This window comes from Lissotriton helveticus, chromosome 8 (genome assembly GCF_964261635.1).
Source record: "Lissotriton helveticus chromosome 8, aLisHel1.1, whole genome shotgun sequence".
Lineage (NCBI taxonomy): Eukaryota > Metazoa > Chordata > Amphibia > Caudata > Salamandridae > Lissotriton > Lissotriton helveticus.
Window position 1 is genome coordinate 1,435,792,392 of NC_136069.1, and position 21,740 is coordinate 1,435,814,131.

A 21,740-nucleotide genomic window follows, 5' to 3' on the forward strand; every position below is an offset into this window, starting at 1 on the left:
AGATACTTTTTTGATTCACTGTACCTGGCACCTCTGGAGCTCTGAGGAGTTTGACCATGTATTCGTCTTTGAAACCAGATTCCAGCACACAACCGAGGAGCATAGCACAGGAACGCCAATAAGCCTGCAGACAAAAAGTGGTCACCATTGTCACTACATACACAACAAAACACAAACCTGTTTACATATATTGAAGCAAAGGGCAGAGGTAGATGAGGAAATGGACAAGAAGAAGCAACATTAAAAGATTTTGAATAGCAAACGGGACCCCTGAGAAACCAAAGAAAACACTGAGGGGCTGTCTAAAAAAAGGTAAGTTTGCATGTGTAGATCAACTCATGTGTAGATATACTCCTACATCTAGGTTTATTCTCTACTTTTTTGCTATTTATCGTTTGCAAGCGGAGATTTACCCCTAGGTGTAGACTTAAGCATAAGGGTGGGAGGCTCCTACAACTGAATTAACAAGTGTAAACGTACTACTAATAACATTCTACCATTTTGTAGAGATCACCACCACCAGGGCAGATAGCTTTCTATAGGAAAATAAAGAGAAATGTAATAACATTCTAATTAAAAAAAAAATTAAAAATAATTAACCCATTCAGAAGTCCACTTTTGTGCACTGTGGCACATGTAAATCCTATTGCCTACTAGTTACTCCCCATGACACTGGCCATGTTTTTATGAGAGGTTGAGGTTTTGTGGTGAGTAACATGCTAGTGCACATACATCAGGTGTTGAAAAACTACAGGCAATGCTACAAATATTTGACATTAGTCAGACATAAGAGATCCTCTTAAGGATGGTTTATCGTATTTTAGTCTCAACGTAACTTCAGCCATATAAGTAACATACAAGGCAGGGTGGCGTATGACAAAATGGCCTCCTCCTATTGAATGTTTCATCAGCAAGAGACAAGTGTCCCTAGGTTGAGTAGTCTTGGAAGTTTGCATGAGAGCACATTCTCTGAACTGCATGTGGTATGTATGGAGTAAGTCTAAGTATACAAGACAAAGAGTCCTAAATTTTAATGCTAGTATCACAGAAAGGCAGTTCAAACCTTTTAATCAGTAAGGATAAGATTCCCAATCATTTAATAGTCACTTCTGGTGCAGTCTAAGTGGTTGAAATACCTGCCGGCCCGAGACACGTTGTTGGGGAGAAGAAGCGTTCACTTCCATTTAGTCTACTGGACAAGTACACACTGTAATTCTTTCTCCCGTGGCCTCCAGGTGGGAAAAAGCCTTAGCTACTAGTTCAGTACCACAGTTCCTTAACGTCAAAGTAGTGTTCTCCTCTATACAAGTCATAACGATGTATTTGTTTATACATGGCATGCAGAATCATATACATGCTTCATTACTACAAATAAATCACTGTTAGTTCCAAGCCCTAATTGTATTACCGAAACTGAAAATCAAAGATAGAAATCTTTAAACAGGTTTGCAAACTGCAAACATTTGTAGTTATGTGTAGAAAGCTGCCTCTGTATATGCTATACCTAAGTAAGGTATAGTGTGCACAGAGTCCAGTTAATCCCCAAAGATACGCAGAGACTAAAGTAGATAATACCTTACTCTCAATTTGTGGTAGTGTGGGCGAGCAGTAAGGCTTTACCAGAGGGTAGTGTTAATCATTTACTGTACACACTCAGGCAAGAAATGATTTCACACACTCAAAGACTGAACTCGGACAAATTTGTTTAGTATAAAAATATTATTCAGTTGTATTTTAGTTCTAGAGCCAGGCCTGGTACATGTAAGTGTAATAATACTTATGTAGTTAAATACAGTTTGAATGCAGTTAAATGCAATTGGATTGGTTACAGGTAAGTCACTTGTTCATAAAACAGTTGGCATTACTTTTCAGTTACTATTGAGATTACTTTGTAAGTTACTTTTCAGATTACTTTTGAAGTTACTTTTTCTATCCAGTGTGATATGCCTAGATATCACACTGGGACATTTCCTAGACAAAACGTGAGTAAATCCGTTTTTATAAATATACAGTTTCTTAAGGTTTCATACAATTTTCCAACTCCACATAACATTTTTCACAGAAAAGCAGTCAATGCAATCCTATGGAAGGAAATGATGTTATCTGTTTAGTGGTAAGTACTTCGTTTTGGGAGTTGGCTTGCTAGGGTTCCCCCGGTTCAAGGATGCACTCTCAGAGCACCCTCAGCAGCACTAGGGTAGCCGGGTGCTGGGGCCAAATGTTATCCAATGGGGGATAGGGGACCTCAGGTTGGTGGCTGCTCATGGGCGGGCCATAAGGTTGAGGGAGAAAAGCTCCTGGACTTAAGCTCAGGGCAAAAGGGGGTTCAAGTTAGCACCAAGTTGCACCCACAGTGGCACTTGGGCGGCCGGGTGCAGGGTGCTGTTTTGGCGTCGGGTGCCCTGTGACTTTCAACTGATATTTTCCGGTTCTATCAAACACTGCAGGCTTGGGAATGAAGATCTTCTGGAGGCGACCAACGGTTGGACAGGTAAGTTAGGATTTAGTGGGATGACGGGACAGCGTTGGTTGAGCCACCCAAGGATATGGGGCGTCGGGAGCAGGGGTGTCTTTTGGTGTCGCATTCTTCTTACCGGCTCCGGTCGCGGTTGGGGGGGATCCTCCAGAAAGGGGCTGTAGGCATCGTCAGGTGACTCGAGGCACAGCAATCACCATGTCAGGATCGCCGGGGAGACCTCCTTGTAGTGTTGGGCCACTTGAACTCGGGCCATGGGCGTCAGGTGCACAGTGGTGCAGACTCGCGGATTTGGCCAAAGCCAGAGGCTGTTAGTGAGGAAATCCGCTGCTCACAGGAGACAAAGTCTGGTTGGGGAAGGCCGGGCAGGTCCTCCGGGTTCTGGGGGGCTGCTGGCTGCAGGATACACCGGAATTTCACTAGAGCAGGTCGATGTCAGGACAGGCCGGTAGGGCTGGGGCCAAGTCAGTTGTGGTCCTCGTCTTCTTCCTTAGTAGGTAAAGGTTGGGACCAATGGGTCCGTTTCTTGTGGTGGGTACACCCCCTTTTATGCCACCCTCCAGTGGGAGGGGGGTATAAACCTCATTTTGGTTGGCTGGGTCCCCCATTTTCAAGATGGTGGGGACAGAGTTGTGCTTTGCCTCGCCTCCCCCACCTGAGAGGTTGGGTTAGCAAAGGTGGTCATACCTCATCTCCCATCTTGGTATTGCCACTGATTCTCCCGCCCAAAGTGGGGGTCAGAACCGGTGGGGGTCAGTTGCTAGGAGCAGCAGAAAATGGCAAGGGCAGCTCACAAAGGCAGCAAGCCTTTGAAGCTTACCCTTCGTGGACCCTGCCCATCCTTGGGGAGGAGGCTTGGCACCTCTGCCCAGGATGTGCTTTGTTTCAGGACCCTAAGAGCGGGAGTCTCTCAATCCAGAAGTCCAGAAACATGTCTGGGGGTGGCAGCTGGCAAGCAGCCATTCAGTCAAGACACTAGAGTCAGGTCGTTTTTCAGGGGGCATCTCTAAGATGTCCTCTGGGTGCATTTTTCTTTAAATCCCACACTGGCATCAGTGTGGGTTTAATGTGCTGAGAAGTTTGATATCAAACTTTCCAGTTTTCAGTAAAGCCATTATGGAGCTGTGGAGTTCGTAATGACAAACTCCCAGACCAGACCATATACTCTTTATGGCTGTTCTGCACTTACAGTGCCCAAGAATAGACTTAGGCACTGTAGGGGTACAGGGCAAATGCCACTGTACCTTCACCAATGGTATAGTGCACCAAGCTAGAGGGTTGGATTACCTATATCAGAGGCATTGGCTGTAGGCATGGCGACTCTCCGCTTTTCTCTGCATCAAAACACGCAGCCTGCAATGGCAGTGTGTGTGTGTGTGTGTGTGTGTGTGTGCTAGGTTACAGGGCCTCTACGGGTGGCACAATGTGGGCTGCAGCCCTCAGAGGGCTTCCCTGGTCACAAGGCCCTTGGTACCAATAGTACCTTTTACAAGGGAATTACATGTGGCCAGGGAGGTGACAATTTGGGAGTAAAAAGTACAGTTTTAGGGAAAGAACATATGCCTTGGGTAACTGGTTGGCAGGAACCCAGGTCACGCTCCGTCAAAATGCATCAACATTAGGCAAAAAGTGGGGCACAACCGTGCAAAAAAGGGGCACTTTCCTACATTATGCTCCTTGGAGATATATATATATATATATATATATATATATATATATATATATATACATACATACATACACACACATTTTTGGGGGGAGTGTGTGCTTCTGGATATACATGAGAAAACCACCTTCTAAAAATCAGTCCCTAAATATACTTTTTGCTCCATCTCTCTGTACAGCTGGCACTTCAACAGTAGACAGGGGCTACGCAGTGATTAAAAGAGGCCTGCCGGTGCCATTTTTAGATCTGGCTTGACACTTCCACTGTCGCCAAGTAGAATGTAATTACTCTAAAAAGCGCTTGCAGGAAAACTACAGAGAGGGCGTTTGACTCCAAAAACTTGGTGGGAGCCAGGAGGACATGTTTTGGTTGGGTAGAAGTTGTGTGCTTCAACAAAAGAGTGCCTGCCCTTCACAACGTTGTGATTACTATATTTTGTTTATCTAGTTGCCTGGCTCAGCAGAAGTATGGCTGCCAAGAGAAGGCTTGAAGACAGATATAAAGTATCAAGCTTACAATGATATGGTGCATGACCTTTTAGAGGACAGAAGCAAAATGCTGTTAAAGTTTCTTAAATAAGGACATCATTTATGTGTTTGGTTTCCTTTGGCAGCAGCACAGATGAGAGAAGGCAGTAATGAGGAACGTATTGCTGTTTCCAAGTCCCAGCACCCCACACCCTTCCATTATGAACTTTAGACTTCAGAGCGCAGGTGTGTGTTTGAAAGCAGTATGGAATTTCCTGTGCTCTAACCTACATGCATTTTTACATAATTAAGGGCCTTACGTTTATACAATGCATTCAGTAAAAGAGGCTGCAATTGTACACCGACTTCTACGAAATGCTCTGTTTTTATGCAAACCGAGATATGTTCAAACATGTTGGTTTGCAAAATTCAGATTCATCGGTGGTTGGAATTTGACCTACTTCATTAATACGCATGAGGTAGGTTACAAATTGCAAGCCACTACGAATCACTGCCCTCATAGTGATGGTGGCCTGCTGGGGTCAGCAAACCACCATGTCTGTGATTGCTTTTAAATAAATAAAGCAATGTTTTATTTTTGTTTTACTTTTTTTTAACACAGCTTGTATTCCACCCGTTTAAAAAAAATAAGTTTCTAAAACTGTTTTTTATGAGTACGCAGCAGTCACAATGCCTACTCCCCCAAAAATTATTTTACAACACTGACCTTCCTGTTTGTGAGTGGGTTAGCACCTCCTTTGAGGTGACAATAACCTATCAAATACTGGTGACCACGATTGCAGTCGCCAACCACTGATGCATACCATAAGAAATCATAAATTGGAAGGGAAGTCCTAAACATGTCTTTTTCAATTTGCAAATCGTTATGTAGTCACAAACCTATTTTGCTATTCGTTAACGAGTTACTAAATCTCAATTTGGGTTTTGAACATATTCAAAGCTATTTTGCAGTCACAATTGCTCTGATTTTTCTAATCGGAGCCTTTGCGACCACAAAATATCTGTGAACAGAAGGCCCTTATTTCATTTTATTTCCTACACTGCCTTTTTTGCTAAACGTCACAGCCACCCCAGTCCCCTGTTCCAGTTTCATGTTTGTACCAACTGCTTAAGTTATTTTTTGCTTTTCTGTGAAAGGACTAGAGGCAGGCATTGCACTAGGTCTTCCTACGATTGATTTGCTGGAGACAGTAACATCCTATCATACAATGTTTAACCAGCTGCATGTATAGTTTGAAAGTGGCTCCCAAATTCAGGCGTTTGTGCATCTGTCCTGCGGGTCTCTTGCTTGGAGCCAATTTCTGTCAATATAAGTGCAGTGGCATAGCTAAAGTGTGCACTTCTGTCCTACAACACACATCTTCTGTGTCTACAGCACCCTCTATATGAGGCACTAATTTAGGGTTATTTTAAGCCAATACAGTCTACTATGTGTTCATGTTGCATCGTGCACTATCATGTACTGCTATTTGAATGTTCTGTGTACGTTTGTGTTTCAGGTGGTGTCTGTATTTGTCTAATTGGGTCATAATCTACATCATTTTTCCTCCGGCGCAGTGCACAGATAATTTAAATTTCTTTGGCAGCCACCAACATATCACTTTCGCTGGTGATTCGATGCAGAACACTTTATGTTATTCATTTTTAAAGCGCACTCGCCATGCGTCCCCATGCTAGGATTTCCCTACGCAACCATCAGCAGAGATCGGGGAAAAGAAACATGCGGAAAAGGGAAGACATAACTGAGCGAGGAGCAAGAAAAGGCCAGAAGCAGACTCAAGCAATGCTGAAATAAGGTCAACCTAGACAACCACGTTTTAAGATTCTTCCTGAAAGTTGCTTCTAGGGTTTCTTGTCTCAAGTGAAGAAGCTGGGTATTCCACAGCTTTGTGGCCAAGAAGCCGAAGGAGCAACCACCCAAACAAGATCTTTCTGTGACGGGAACCTTCAACAACCCTGCGCATGTCGACCTAAGTCTTCGAAAGGGTTAGTAGGGTTTCACTAAGGAGAAAAGATACCAAGGACCTTTGGCATTAACCAATTTATGGCAAAGCACGTGCCTTTAAAAGTGTGCCTTGATATCAAGAGCCACACAAACCGTGATCATGAAAAGATGACACACGGGTCTCATCTAAAGGATCCTTCTCACCGACAATAGAGTCTACAGTCCCATCATTAACCCCCACTTTCTACCAAGTGCCTGAGCTACAAAACACTTATCAGCAGGCCCTATCAGCAAAAGGACCTAATCAAATTACCATACAAGCCCAGTCTCCTCTGTCCTCATTTTGTGTCTAGATCTCCACCCTGCTACTTCAGGAATTTCAGCAATATAATTCCACTTTCTGGGAAAACATTCTCGCCCCCATCTTGTGCACATGGGCAGGTCATTGACTTCCAAAATGCACAACAAACATACAATGCACGTAGCACACTGGCCTAATTCACAAACGCGCACAATATATATTTGGGATGTTAGCGCTAGGTATCTCTCGTGTCTTTGGTTGCATTGCTCTTTCACAGAAACAACCGGGAATGTGGCTAGATAACTAAACAAGGTACAAATCTGACTGCGCATTGGCAAGAAGCCCTCAGTCAATGTCAAATGACTCATTTTTAGTGAGTGAGTCAATCTACACAATAGTGAGGGAAGATCAATAAATAAGACTTTCTTTTTCTGAGGCCCCTTATGCAATGTACAGATCCCGTACCAAAGTTGGGGTACTCCAGTCTATGCTTACAAGGGCTGCCTTAGGCCTGGCACAACAGGCTCTGTTAATGTTTAAACAATCTGTACTCCCTGACTTGCATGTTTAAGCTGTCTGCCTCGGAAATAGAGCATTATATATAATGTTGTTTCTAATATTTATTTCCTCACATTGCTTGCTATGTGAGAGCCTTCTTCCGCTATACTCTTAAAATCCAGAAAAATGGATCCGGACTTACCACCAATCAATTTCTTTCCTTTTTCAGAGCGACGCTCTCCTTCCCTTCCATCCTTCGCACACATTCTATTTCTGAGTACAGCCACCTCTCATTCTCATCCCAGCCGGCCTTTATTACTCATTGTAATTCTGCCAGTGGTTCAGATCTCATTTCATAGTTTACAACTTCCCTTTTTTTTTAAACCCCATCCATGAATCATATCTATACCTAACTTCTGCCAGACTTGTTATAACCTTGAAACAACAAGAGAGGGAGGGAAGAAAGGCACTCTTATACCCCCTTTAAACTAATATTCAACAACAAAAGAGTGGCTCAGAAATAACTTAAAAAAGGAGTGTTTTTCTCCAAGGGTTAGCGAAAAAAGGACATCAGAAATGTTTGTTAAAAGAACCCTCACTCACCGACCTGGTCGGGGACATGCTTCATCATAGGGTTCTACCAGAGAAGCCAGATGCTTCCTTGGTATGCTTCCACGCCGGACTTACAGTGGAGCAGGATGTTCTATGTATATGTGCAAAGATAGTGAATGTGAAGGTGAAATTTAAAAAGTGTTTGGGACTGGCCCATCCAATGATTTATTAAAGGCTGCCCAAATACTAATAAAAACGTGAAATGGATGTAAGTCAGTCCTATAAAGTGTCTGGTAGCATCCAAAAGTATTTTAAGAAAATGGTCAACATGTTTCTGCTTAGGTGCATTATTTAGCAAAGCATTCGTCGGGACCTTCAAAAAATCCCACGGCGGTATGCACACGCTAAGGCGCACCCTAACCTGTGGAATATAATGTGCAACTCACGGTTATACCCAATGGTCTTGCGTGGTTTCAAAAGACCTTTTTGTCATTTTCAGCTTTTTGCCGAGAAGTGAATTTCACCATGGACTCCCAGGGTAGAAGGAAGGACGTTGGGGCATTTCCAGGATCGCCCGTTCCTGGCCTTTACACCTACGTGGGTCCACCCCGGTCCGACTTTTTATATCACCAACCAACTGCATGAAACCACTGACCCACCACTAACGAACACACCTAACTGGTATTAATTTTAATCTAGCACAAAGATACTGGAGTAAATGCATGGAGTGTTTTTTTTTCTTTCATGGTAGCAGGGTAATCCAAATAACCAACAATAGTACTGGATTAACCATTGGATTAATCTTTGTATCTGAAGTAGCGTGCTCCAGATGGAACATCTTGTCAGAGGTAGAGCGTGCAATATAAATGCAGTTACAATACAAAACAGAACAAACTGACATTGCAGGCAGTTTTGCTAACCTACTGTGCATTTTTAAACACACTTTTGAATACAAATTCCCCAAGGCTTTATTTAATTAAAAAAAGGAAATCTAATGTATCACAATATATGATGATTTAACACTGGAGATTATGTGTATAACAACTGACCACATGCAAAATTCATAACATTTTGATTCTGACATAGCCTTGAAGAATTTATAGCTATAAAATGTAAACGCAAGTTGCTGATCTGGAGTGCAAGGAGATGCATGAGGCCACAATTTTGGACCAAGGGTGCATTTACACTTATGATTTGGCAGCACCAGGATAGAGTATCAAACGGAGTCGGTCAAAAAGTTGCTGAATCCCAACAAAGTCTGCTAAGTGTGCTGTGAGGTTTCAAGCCAGGCTTCTCCAAAGAGTAGCTGGGGAGCTACAGGTAGCTCTCCAGCTATCTGGCAGTAGCTTCCCCGTGTACAGCCCAGCCTACTTAAAATTTAAAAAGTGTGTACTTTCATAACTCATATGCTGATGTTTGAAGAAAAATGAATTTCCAAAATATACTTAGGGCTGACATTGGAGTGATACATTATTCAATATTGCAATCTTTACTACCTTGGTGCCAGGGGCATTGCAGCCATGGGTGTCATGAATCACCTATGCAGAAGGAATTCAAAATTGCCATGACTTTTTATATTACTGCTGTCAACCCTGTCTGACACATTAAGGTGATCGCTGCTGGTAATTGTGCACTGGAATAGCCATTATGTTAATCTTGCTTGACATGGTAACTATTATAAACAGTAATAATTTTAGTAGCGTCGGACGAATTTCATTGAACAGAAGTAGCTCTTATTACAGAAAAGGTAGAAGACCCCTGTTCCAGGCCCTCTGAAGGTCTGTGGAATTTTTAGCAACACTAAGTATCTTACAATGCGTATAAAGAAACAATGTTATTCATTTGTGAAATACAGTACGAATTTTCTCCATGTTTGGAAAATTCATCCTTTTCCAAATGAAAAGACTCTGATGCAGCACAAAGGAAGGCCAGAAGAGACTACTACACTGATAAGCTACAGAACCTCTTTCTACTACTGTTGTCAAAAAGATTGTGCTCAAATTTAGTCAGCAAGTATCCTGCATGCATCTAGTTTGGATTCCTTGACAACACACTGTCAAGAAATCATATACGCCAAAGCCAGGCTGTCTAAATATTAGGGTGAAGCGGCACAGTCTCTATATTACATCAGAGTCCATAAGAGACTAATTACACTGTGCGGCGAAGCTCTGGAACAAACTGCCGCTCCCCATGTAGCTTCAATCTAAACTTCAGCTCTTCAGGAAGAGTCTTAAAACCTGGCCACATAGGCCTTAACTACAATGCACCTTCCTGCCCACACATCGCAGCACCAAGACGCCTCAGCAATCGAGCGCTATACAAGCACACAAACATAAACATAGTGAGCCAGAGTAATGGAAGCTTGGTGGGCTCCACTTTTGGAGACCCTGTCCAATTCATGTATACAAGATGGAGGTATGATCGTTTTCCCAGACTGTGGATATGCAATGCTGCCAGTCTTGAAGCCACGGGGAGGACATCTAGAAATTGAAGTGGGGATAGAGGAGACAGGGCTCCCCTTAAAAATCTGAATGAGTACTTTTGCTTAGAGGGGCTGCTAATTAATCTTCCTGAGCAATGACACTTTATAGATGTGGGTATAAGATGTGGGACTGCAGTCTCTGCTGTTCGGAGTGTGAAAGGTTCTTTAGGTGAGGTCAGCCTTTTGTACCTTTGTGATCTTTGCTCATTGTCGCTCTTGACAGCCAGGTGCAGAAAGCTCACACCAGTTCTGAAAGAGCAGGCAGAGAATTGACCTCCTCTGTCTGCTTCCAATGTATCAAAGCAGGAGCCATTGGCCCACAGGTGATTCCAGTTGCTGTGTTCTCTTTGATCATGGAAGAAAGTGCTCCGCAGAGTACTCAGATACCTGCTATGCAGCCAAAGCTGGTGTCTGACAGAATGCTTCCCAAACTTAACAGGACATCACCTGGAGTCTTACCTAGAACGAACATGCTGTTCTACGGTTATGAAGTGCCTGGAGTCAACCTGACTGCTAAGAGAGGGAAGGAGCCTGCCAACCCTGCATGAGCCCCACAGGACGAGGATGGGTCAGTTCAGGAAGACTGTGGAAAGCGAGCTGCATGCCCCAAAGACTGGAATACATTCTCTCACAATGAGTAGCCTGCAACATTGTGCCCAAGAGGACCGTGCTACAGCAACATCATAAAGTTGTGCCAGAGAGGAATGTGTAGATGTGTCATTGTGAAGTTGTGCCCAAAGGGACTGTGCCTCTATGACATCATGAAGCTGTATCCGACCAGATAGGGCAGCTACAACTTTAATATAAGCCAGAGCAGATTGTGTTGCTAGCCCTGCCACATGAGCCATGGTGTGGTAGTGCTGACAGAAGAAGAGTCCTTCAAGGCAGCCCTGTTGACCCCAGCGACCCTCCACCACCCCAACTCACCAGAAGCAAGCTTCCAACCAGTGGGAGACTTATGAAGAAACAGGAGCCTGCAGAGACAGTAGGTGACTGTCCCACTGCTGCCTTCCCCAGACTTGACCGCAGTGCTGGGGCACCTACACCTAGCGTATCTACTCCTAAAAGAGAGAGAAAGAGCCAGACAAATGCTGAGTGACTCCAAGGGCTATGGGGCTGGCCTTCTGATCAGAGCCGCAGGGATAGAAAAGGCTCCAACCACCTTGAACCCATCACCTGGACTCTGTCTTTTGTGAGCCCTACCCCCTACGTGGTGCCACCCCAGTCCTGGCACCTTGTAAGTGGTACGAAGGTGCTCTGCCAGCCCAGCTATGGTCCTGTGGGCAGAATCAATCAATCAATCAGAGCATTTGTATAGCGCACTACTCACCCGGAGGGTCTCAAGGCTCTGAGGGGGGGGGGGGGTCCGCTACTGCTCGAACAGCCAGGTCTTGAGCTGCTTCCTGAAGGCGAGGTGGTCCTGGGTCAGGCGGAGGTGGGTCGGAAGGGAGTTCCAAGTCTTGGCAGCCAGGTAGGAGAAGGACCTTCCTCCTGTGGTGGCTCTTCGGATGCGGGGGACGGCGGCGAGGGCGTGGCTGGTCGATCGAAGCTGGCGTTTGGGAGCGTAGAAGTTGAGGCGGCTGTTGAGGTATCCTGGTCCTTGGTTGTGTAGGGCTTTGTGTGCGTGGGTGAGGAGCCGGAAGGTGATTCTCTTGTTGACCGGGAGCCAGTGCAGGTCTCTCAGGTGTCCGGAGATGTGGCTGCGGCGGGGGATGTCCAGGATGAGTCGTGCTGAGGTGTTCTGGATCCGCTGGAGTCTTTTCTGGAGTTTGGCGGTGGTTCCAGCGTAGAGGGAGTTGCCGTAGTCCAGACGGCTGGTGACGAGGGCCTGGGTGACCGTCTTCCTGGTCTCGGTGGGGATCCATCGGAAGATCTTTCGTAGCATGCGCAGGATGTTGAAGCTGTTGTAGGCTACAAATACAAGACGGAGGCACCATGGGATTCATGTAAGTTTATTCCTTTACAGCACAACACCAGCGCGCCCGTTCTCTTCCGCCAACGAAGCCTCACTGACGGAGAACCGGCGGCGCTCACAAGAGAACGTTCGGCATCTGGACATTCCACTGTGGCGCGGGGGTGCGACCACAGTCGAGTCACAACATACCCCCCTTTCCTCTACACGCAGGTAGAGAGTTGAGTGATAAACAATGAAAGTACAGAATTGATGGGAGAAGGGGACGGGGAGATAAACAACAATTCAGCCAACAAGAAAATCATTCAAATGTGGAGGAAGCCTCCTGACCCGTAAGGGTCTCTGATGGGCTTGAGCCCCATGAAGGTTCTGAAATGCATCGCTTGAGTTGGTTGCCCTTTGATCAATGCCCAAATTGTCCCCTCCAGGGCCTGGGGCCCTCGTCTCTGTACCTGTGCGGGCACCGTCAAGCAATTGGCGATCCTGAGCTAGCATGTACCCTGAGCAAGTATCTTTGGTGATCGCATTTCTATTAAAGGTTTCAGGAGAGTGGTCTCCCGAGCTGTACTTTGCCACTCTGCGCAAGTTCCATTTATCTCCATTCTCCAATACCACATAGAAGGGATGCACTTCTTTCACCTTGAATGGTCCTTGAAACTTACGCATACCTCTGACCCAACGTCCAGACCGGACCTTGACGCAATCACCAACCAGAATTCTAGACCAGGTTTTTCCCATTCTTTGAACCTTCCTAGGACCATGCACGGGAATTCTCACATCACACTCACCGCCATTCTTCCCTTCCACCAACTCCCGGATCCACGGAGGCACCAGTTTGGAGGTAGGTTTTCTGCCCCGCATGGCTACAAAAGGGACCACACCAGTGGTGGAATTTTCTGTCGTGCGATAAGCCCACACTAACTCGTTAAGAGTTTTTTCAATGTCAAGATTTTTAGCGAGTGCCAGACTTATGGCGCCCTTGATCATTCGATTTGCTCTCTCTACAATCCCGTTGGATTGTGGGTTGTACATTCCACTGTGGCGCGGGGGTGCGACCACAGTCGAGTCACAACAGAAGCATGACGAGGAGACGGCGTTGACTTGTCTGGTCATGGAGAGGGAGGAGTCCAGGATGAAGCCCAGGTTGCGTGCGTGGTCTGTTGGTTTGGGTGCGCTGCCCAGGGCGGGGGGCCACCAGGAGTCGTCCCAGGCGGAGGGTGAGGATCCCAGGATGAGGACTTCCGTCTTGTCCGAGTTCAGTTTCAGGCGGCTGTTCGACATCCATTTGGCTACGTCTGTCATCCCTTCGTGCAGGTTGGCTCTGGCGGTGGCGGGGTCGTTAGTGAGGGAGAGGATCAGCTGGGTGTCGTTGGCGTAGGAGATGATGTTCAGGTTGTGCTGGCGTGCGATGGCTGCGAGGGGGCTCATGTAGACGTTGAAGAGTGTTGGGCTGAGCGAGGAGCCTTGAGGAACGCCGCAGATGACTTCGGTGGCTTCCGATCTGAACGGGGGGAGACGGACTCTCTGTGTCCTTCCGGCGAGGAAGGAGGTGATCCACTCCAGTGCATTCTCCTGGATTCCGACGTTGCTGAGGCGCTGTACTAGGGTGCGGTGGCAGACAGTGTCGAAGGCCGCGGAGAGGTCCAGGAGGATGAGGGCCGCTGTTTCTCCGTTGTCGAGCAGGGCTCGGATGTCATCGGTGGCTGCGATCAGGGCGGTCTCGGTGCTGTGGTTGGCCCGGAAGCCAGACTGCGAGAGGTCGAGGGAGCCGTTCGTCTCGAGGAAGGCGACCAGTTGCTTGTTGACGGTCTTCTCGATGACTTTGGCCGGAAACGGGAGCAGCGAGATGGGGCGGTAGTTCTTGAGGTCGGTTGGGTCTGCTGATGGTTTCTTGAGTAGAGCGCTGAGTTCGGCGTGCTTCCAGCTTTCCGGGAAGGTGGCGATGTCGAAGGAGGTGTTGATGATGTCCCGCAGGTGGGGTGCGATGACAGCGTCGGCCTTGTTGAAGACGTGGTGAGGGCAGGGGTCTGTCGGAGATCCGGAGTGGATGGAGTTCATCGTGCGGATGGTGTCTTCGGTGCTGATCGGGGTCCAGGCGCGGAGGGTGGTGGTGGGGGGCGGTGGTTCGGTCGTGGCGTGCGTCGGTTGAGTGCTGAAGCTGTTGTGTATGTCCGCGATCTTGTTGTGGAAGTAGGAGGCGAGGGAGTTGCAGAGGTCTTGCGAAGGGGTGATGTCGTTGTTTCCGGCGTTGGGGTTGGAGAGCTCTTTCACGATGTTGAAGAGTTCCTTGCTGTTGTGTGCGTTGTTGTCCAGTCGTTCCTTGAAAGCGGTTTTCTTGGTGGCATGGATCAGCTGGTGGTGTTTTCGGGTGGCGAGCTTGAGGGCAGTCATGTTGTCCGGTGTTCGGTCTCTGCGCCAGGTTTTCTCGAGTGCTCTGCAGTTATTCTTGGAGCTCTTGAGGTCGTCGTTAAACCATGGGGCTTTCTTGCTGCCGGGTCTGCTCGGCGGGGTCTTCAGCGGGGCGAGGTCGTCTGCGCAGTCGCTGATCCATTTCGTGAGGTTGGTGGCTGCTTGGCTGGGGTTTGTTGTGCTGGTGGGAGGGTTCTTGTTCAGGGAAGTAGCGAGCTGGTCTGCAGTGATCTTTTTCCAGCTTCTGCGGGGAGCCTGTTGCTGGTGATGGTGGAGCGTGGTCCTTCTGAAGCTGAAGTGGACGCAGCTGTGGTCCGTCCAGTGGAGCCCCGTGGCGTGGCTGAAGGCGATGTCCTTGCTGGAAGAGAAGACCGGGTCGAGAGTGTGTCCGGCGTAGTGAGTGGGGGTGGTCACCAGTTGCTTGAGTCCGAGGTTGGCGAGGTTGTCAAGCAGGGTGGTGGTGTTGCGGTCGTTGTTGTTCTCCAGGTGGAAGTTGAGGTCCCCGAGGAGGATGTAGTCGGCGGAGTGGAGGGCGTGTGGGCTGATGAAGTCGGCGATGTCCTCGCTGAATTGTGTGCGTGGTCCCGGGGGTCTGTAGATGAGGGTGCCTCGGAGGGTGGTCTTGGGGTTGACGTGGATCTGGAAGTGCAGGTGTTCGGCGGGTGCGAGGGTGTCGTCGGTGTTGGTCGTGATGCGGATGGTGTTCCTGTGGATGATGGCGATGCCTCCTCCTGTCTGGTTGGCGCGGTCTCTCCGGGTGATCTTGTAGCCCTCTGGGATGGCGATGTCGGGCGCTGAGGAGGCGTTCATCCAGGTTTCCGTGAGGAAGGCGACGTCTGGGTCTGTGGTGTCGAGCAGGTTCCAGATCTCGACGGCGTGTCTGTGGACGGAGCGGGTGTTGCAGAATGATGCACTTCAGGTGGGTGCTGCTGGAGGTCGGCTTGGTGGGTGCTGGTGTGGCGTGGGTCCGGTTGCAGGTGAACTTGCAGGAGTGGCAGCTGAAGGGTCCGTGGGTGCGTCTCGGTGTGGCTCGGTAGCAGCCCGGGGTTCGGCCGGTGTTGAGTGCGTTGAGTTCGGTGGCGTCGTAGGTCCGTCGGGTCGGCTTCTGGCGGTGGGGGCCAGGGGTCCTGGCACTGGGCGCGGTCCAGGCGCGGACGGGCGCAGACGGGCTTACCTTTGGCGCACCTTAGGCGCTCATTCGGTGCTCCCGCTGCGCGCGTCCGCTGCGCGGTCGCTCTGGGGGCGTCATAAGTAAGGAGCCGGGTGGGCGGGTCAGCTGGGTGGCGGGAGCGGGCGGCCAATGGGCTGGTGGTGGGCGGGGCCGCAGGGAGGCAGCGGCGGGAACCTCTGGGCGTCCGGCGGCGGTTCTGTGTCCCTGGGTCAAGCGAGGGGGGCAGGGGGAGATCCGGGCGGCCCAGCGGCGGCTGGGTCGTTCAGCAGCAGCAGCAAGCAGGAGGCAGGCAGCGGCAGGCGTGGGGAGCAAGGGGGTGACCCGGCCTAGTTAAAGGCGCAGTGGTCACTCTGCGACACACAGATTATATTCACTCTATCTGGAGGTGATGGCAGCAATGTCTCGGCCCTTAAACTAGGGCTATCCCGGGTAGCTGATTGGATGAAGGCAAACTTCCTAAGGCTAAACGGTGATAAGACCGAGATTGTAATCCTGGGTAAAGACAAAGATCTCTGGGGCCCACAACATTGGCCCGAAAGTATGGGTCCTATTCCCAAACCTGTGGCCCAGGTTCGTAACCTCGGTTTCTTAATTGATGAGAGGCTTACGATGCGACAACAGGCTGTCAAAGTGGCTGCCATTTGTTTTGCTACTCTCAAATGGCTCCAAATAATCCTGTGGATGCTTCCTACCAACACCCAAAGGACAGTGGTCCAGGCTCTGATAACATCGCTCTGGGACTATGGGAACGTTCTCTACCTTGGTGCGGATCTGACTACGCTGAGAAAACTCCAGGTAGCCAAAATGCGGCCGCACGGCTGCTATGTAACGTTCCCCGGAAAGCATCGGCTCTCCCTGCCCTTCGCGACTTACACTGGCTAGAAATCAAAAATAGAATCAAGTTTAAGGCTTTATGTTATATCTTTAAGATTAAACAGGGCTTTGCCCCCAAATATCTTCAAAGCCTCATTCATGCCTATATTCCTAGCCGCACCCTTAGATCTGCAGGTAAGGGAGACTTTGTCGTTCCTAGATTTAGGCTGGTGAAGATGGGCGGCCGCTCCTTTTCGCATCTGGCAACTAAAACGTGAAATGCCCTGCCTGTGAGTCTGAAGTTGGAAACTAACTTTGTTAGGCTCCGTAAGGGACTAAAAACTTGGCTTTTTCGGCTATAAGTTCTCTTGAGTAAGCACTGTTTTCTTTGATTAGCCATCTCTCCGCTGGGCCTTGTAGTTTTTTCTTCTTCAGTCTGTCCCTTGGTGCCGGGAAACCCATTGTGGGTAGCTGCGCGCCTTACAAGTTCAAATAAATAAATAAAAATAAATGCAGAGGACCTACGCCTCAACAAAAGTCATTTAAAATGATTCAATTACTCTATCTGCAAATGTTGACAAATGAATGGGAAATTTTTAACATTGCTAATTTTCTTGCTGAAGCCGTAAGAACTCTAAGGAGAATAACCCAACACCATAAAACTATGTATGTCTTTCATTGCTGTGTTAAGATGTAATCAGCACAAACTGTTTTATTCATTGTTTTTATATGTATATATCTGAGCATTAATTGTTTCTTTTATATTATGGTTTTATATTTGCTGACATTAATTGTCTTTTAGTATGCTTTTATGGTTTGCACATAAACCGAATAAAGTAAATTTGACTGACTGATTCAATCAACCTGGTCACGAAACAGTTAGTGGAGGTGGGGGACTCAGGGAGATTGCAACCAAATGGAAATGCATGAGGTGTGTCCCAAGTAGCTTTTATAGGCCTCCCACTTCTTGTATCCCAGTTCTTTTGTATATTTTGTACTACTATTAACGTTACAGAGAAGTGCTTTTTAGAAGAGCTCTCAAGTGTTGCTAAAACACTCTGAAGTGCATGTTCCTGAAACCATTTAAACAAGTCTGCGAGAGAACCGGACACTACTATAAATGGAAAGATAAAACTGAAACAAAAGATTATGGGATATATGTGTACAGCCAGCAGGGCCAGGGAGTTGCATTCCATGCACAAAACTTAATGCACAAAACTGAACAGTCAACGTTAATGTATGTTTCATTACAAAACAACCTGTTCACTTTTTCCTATCCAAATGGCATCTGCAGTTTACAATACATGCTAGAAAGGTAAAAGGCTTAATAAAAAGGAATATATAGCAACACAGAATAGCCTATTTTTGGATACAGATATCCGCTGGGGTTCAATGTTTCTCGGGGGTATATTTGCCACATACAATAATGGGCATAAAAATAATCTATATCTCACCTACAGCAGAAAGAATGTAATAGTCATAATATGTCCTACACATATTACAAAAGGCAGCAGATAAAAGCTCACTAACCTTATTCACTTCCTCTGGGTCTTCATCTTTGAAGGTAAGAAACTGAATATCACAGGATTTGGTTAAAGGCCGATACATGTCCCAAGCCTCTCCATCAACAACTGCCAGCACAGCACGCTTACAGTACCACTCGCTAAGATCTAACCAATTAAAACAGAAAACATATCATTAGGATCACATTATCTGGTTATTACAGTGTAGGCATAGAAAACAATTTCATGTGCATAGGTCTCCTTTTTCGTTCATTATGTTCCAAGAGCGTTTGCTGGATTGTGGTGGTCAGCATAAGATACATATGCAATATCCCTTAATGCACTGGACTACGTAGCAGTGCAGCCAATGGGTGATTACAATTATGCCAGTCCTGGCTGCTGAATTGAAAACTAAAATGTAGCCAATTATGTAATCTATATTCTCGGGGACTGTGACTGGATTAATATTCATCACCTGTCATACAAATTTACCCATGTTGTTTCTAGATACTAAATAATGCAGTAAGCAACATATTTTACATCCCACACACACTGGCCCTCCATGACGCTCACCCCCAGCGAACTGCAATAAAAAAATGGTCACCCGTTTTGTAGTCGTGCGTATGCATGTTGCTTGCACCTACAAAATGATGTGACTTCTGCGCCATAGCAGCATTTTTTAAAGCAATTTTTTCCTTTAGCCATGCTTCACAGCATCGTGGATGCTTTAGCCATGCTGCACACTAATGTAGATACTGTTCAGAATTGTTAAGTACCATTGGCAAAACTTATAGGTCCAAAATGCAAGAGCTATTTGTCTATGCTTGTTTAATGACTGATGCTTTGATGGAGTCCTCCAGGAGAACAGTTGCTGCCCTTGTAATTGCGGGCTTGAGAGAGGAGCGAGGGCTATACCGGACCACACCTGGACCCTGTGGGCTTGCTGAGTAGCGCCGGCCCATCTTAGGCGGACTCTAAGTCCCAGGATTCCTTGCCGACTACACCTGGACCGGGACTCAGTCACACCCACAACGGTTCCCACTATTTGAACCGTATACAATCCCCGCGGCGCAGGAGCGTCCTGGTAGAAGCCCGGGACAAGGGCGGGGCCGTCTGCGGCCGTCCGAGGCCGGTGGAGGCTGGGCTGGGCCACCCCCCTTTCATCCCGAGTCCCAAGCAGTGAGACATTTATGTATTTTATATTATTTCTTACGGTTTTAAGCATCAGTGTTGGTTGGGGCTTGGAAAATAATATTGTTTAACCCTGTTTTTTTCTTTTATCGAATTCACTCACCTGGGTGCATTTTGTCATGGCGGTTCGCCCAAGGAATGTGAAGAAGCTTTCTTTCAGCAATATTGGGGGGGGTCTGTGTCCGGTACCTTAGATCAATTTATCACTAGAGCAGCAGTAGTATTAGAATGTTAAATTGAATTGACGGAAAATAGGTTATCCTCATAGCTCTTTCCTTAGAAGAGATCCTCACTGGGTACAATTATGGCTGCTGTATCCCCAGAGCAGCACTTGGTAAATGGCGACTTGTGCCGGGGAACTAGTGTAGAGCAGGCGGGGCCAGATGGGTCTTTGGTTTGTAGCTCACTAAATACAACCACAGATAGCATTTCAATTTTAGGAAATGGACAAAGACTCTAATCCTTCCACCATTTCCAACCCGTCCCCGGTTAATGCGCTAATAGCGCCCAAAACTGCATTTGCTAGTAAACCTCAACCAGTCACTGGCAAAAGAAAACGGGGGGGGGGAGGAACCCAAAAGGGAAGACGTGCCAAAGTAAATAAAATCTCCACATCAACCCAACCATTATACACCACCGTGAATCCCCAAAATTCTACTACTGTCACTAGAAATAGATCAAATGTGCCAAAACCCCGACCGCCAGCAGAAAACCAACTACCCAATTGCTTTCTGGAAACACTAGATCAGTTATTAAAATCATTGATCCTACCACTACTTGAAAGGGTAAAGTTAATTAACGAGAACGTGGGGAAATTGGAAAAAGCTGTGATGGCCAATTCAGCAACTCTGGAAAAAATTGCGGGGGTTAGCCAGGGTTCTGGGCCCCCGCCCCTTTTGAGAGTGGCTATCGATCCTATATGTCCCCCCCATAGCTATTTCGCAGGACATACCAAATAACCAATATGTCCAACAAATTTCTAGCGCCACTGAGAACGATAGAGTAAAATTAATTGTTACGGATCATAATTGTGTGGGATCTGAAGCCATTGGAAGTGATGTTGGGAAAAAGCTGGCCACCCCTGAACACAGTGTAGATTTAAAAAACAAAGGGATAAATGGTCAGTGGAGAATGGGCTTGCCACAGAAGCTCCCATGTATTATTGGAGACCCATAGTGAGCTGAAGAACAAGGTCATCCATTGGCTAAATAGAAATATATCGCCCCCAGCTTTCATGAATGCTGAGATTCTGTATGTTAGAAGGGAGGATTGGTTGTGGCATAGAATTAAGGATCGACAGGGCGATTGTATAATAGTGAACTTTAGGGACCCGAGAGTGGTAAGGTTCATTTGTAACGAATCTGGGTACTGGGGATCCAGTGAAATACAAACTCACGATGTGAGCTTTTTCTATCCCAGATCCTTCTCTGGCCCGCGTTTCACTCAGCAAAATAGTTGGGAAATGATACTAAGACGCCCATACACTGATTGTAGGCAGGAGTTCCATCTTCCCATGGTGAATCGTTTTGAGTCATTACTTGGCTTGGAGGGGGTAGACTGACTGGGATCTTGCTGTAGGAGAAACCGGGCCGAATGGCATAAGGGTAATGGAGCTAACGACTGGGCAGTGCCAAAAATTAGTAATAGTATTATGAGGGATCCATTTATTGTCGGAAGTGAGGATCTAAATGTAGCCCCTCCTGAAATTTTAAACAGTATTGGTTCTCCTCCTGGAGTTGAAAACCTGGAGGGCCCCTACGAGTTAAAGACGCTATGCACAAAATCTAGGACAACTTTGGGAAAGGTGTCAGCAGGGGCAAACACGATGGAAAAAGGAGAGCATATGATCACGGCTCTCGCACCCTTAGTAGTAGGATGCCCTGGCTTGGCCATTACTCGTGCTTTGGATCCCCAACAGGGCACGACCTCTCCACAGCCCTCCTTAGCTAACGATACACACACGCTCTCGTTGATCTCCTGGAACATCGCTGGTCTTAAGAGCAAATTACCCATATTAGAATGGTCAGACCTGGTGGAAAATTATGATATATTGGTCTCCCAGGAGACGTGGGCAGTGGACTCCATATATCGCCCAGGGTATATAAACCTTTGTAAAGCGGCAGTCAGAGGGATAAAAGGCAGACCCTCAGGGGGTTTAACTATCTGGGTTAGACAAACAATCAACTTTAGACCCTCTGAACTAGTAGTTGATAGCCCGGATCTTCTTGCCATAACCCTGCACCAGCTAGACTTAAAAGATATTGTCATTGTAAATGTGTATACCAGAGGACAGCCCGGTGGGCGTGGCTCCAGAACCTTTGCTGATCTGGACAC

At 47.1% G+C, this 21,740-nt stretch overlaps 1 protein-coding gene across 1 annotated transcript in view; it reads right to left on the reverse strand.

Moving 5' to 3' along the window:
- MRPL39 (mitochondrial ribosomal protein L39) overlaps positions 1 to 21,740 on the reverse strand; it is a 114,635-nt gene that overhangs the window by 72,089 nt on the left and 20,806 nt on the right. Inside the window, exons 3-4 of the mRNA XM_078658364.1 lie at positions 18,244 to 18,383; positions 25 to 124 (exon numbers count right to left, since the gene is read on the reverse strand). Of these exons, the coding sequence (XP_078514490.1) occupies positions 25 to 124; positions 18,244 to 18,383 (240 nt within the window). The remainder of the gene's footprint in view (positions 1 to 24; positions 125 to 18,243; positions 18,384 to 21,740) is intronic.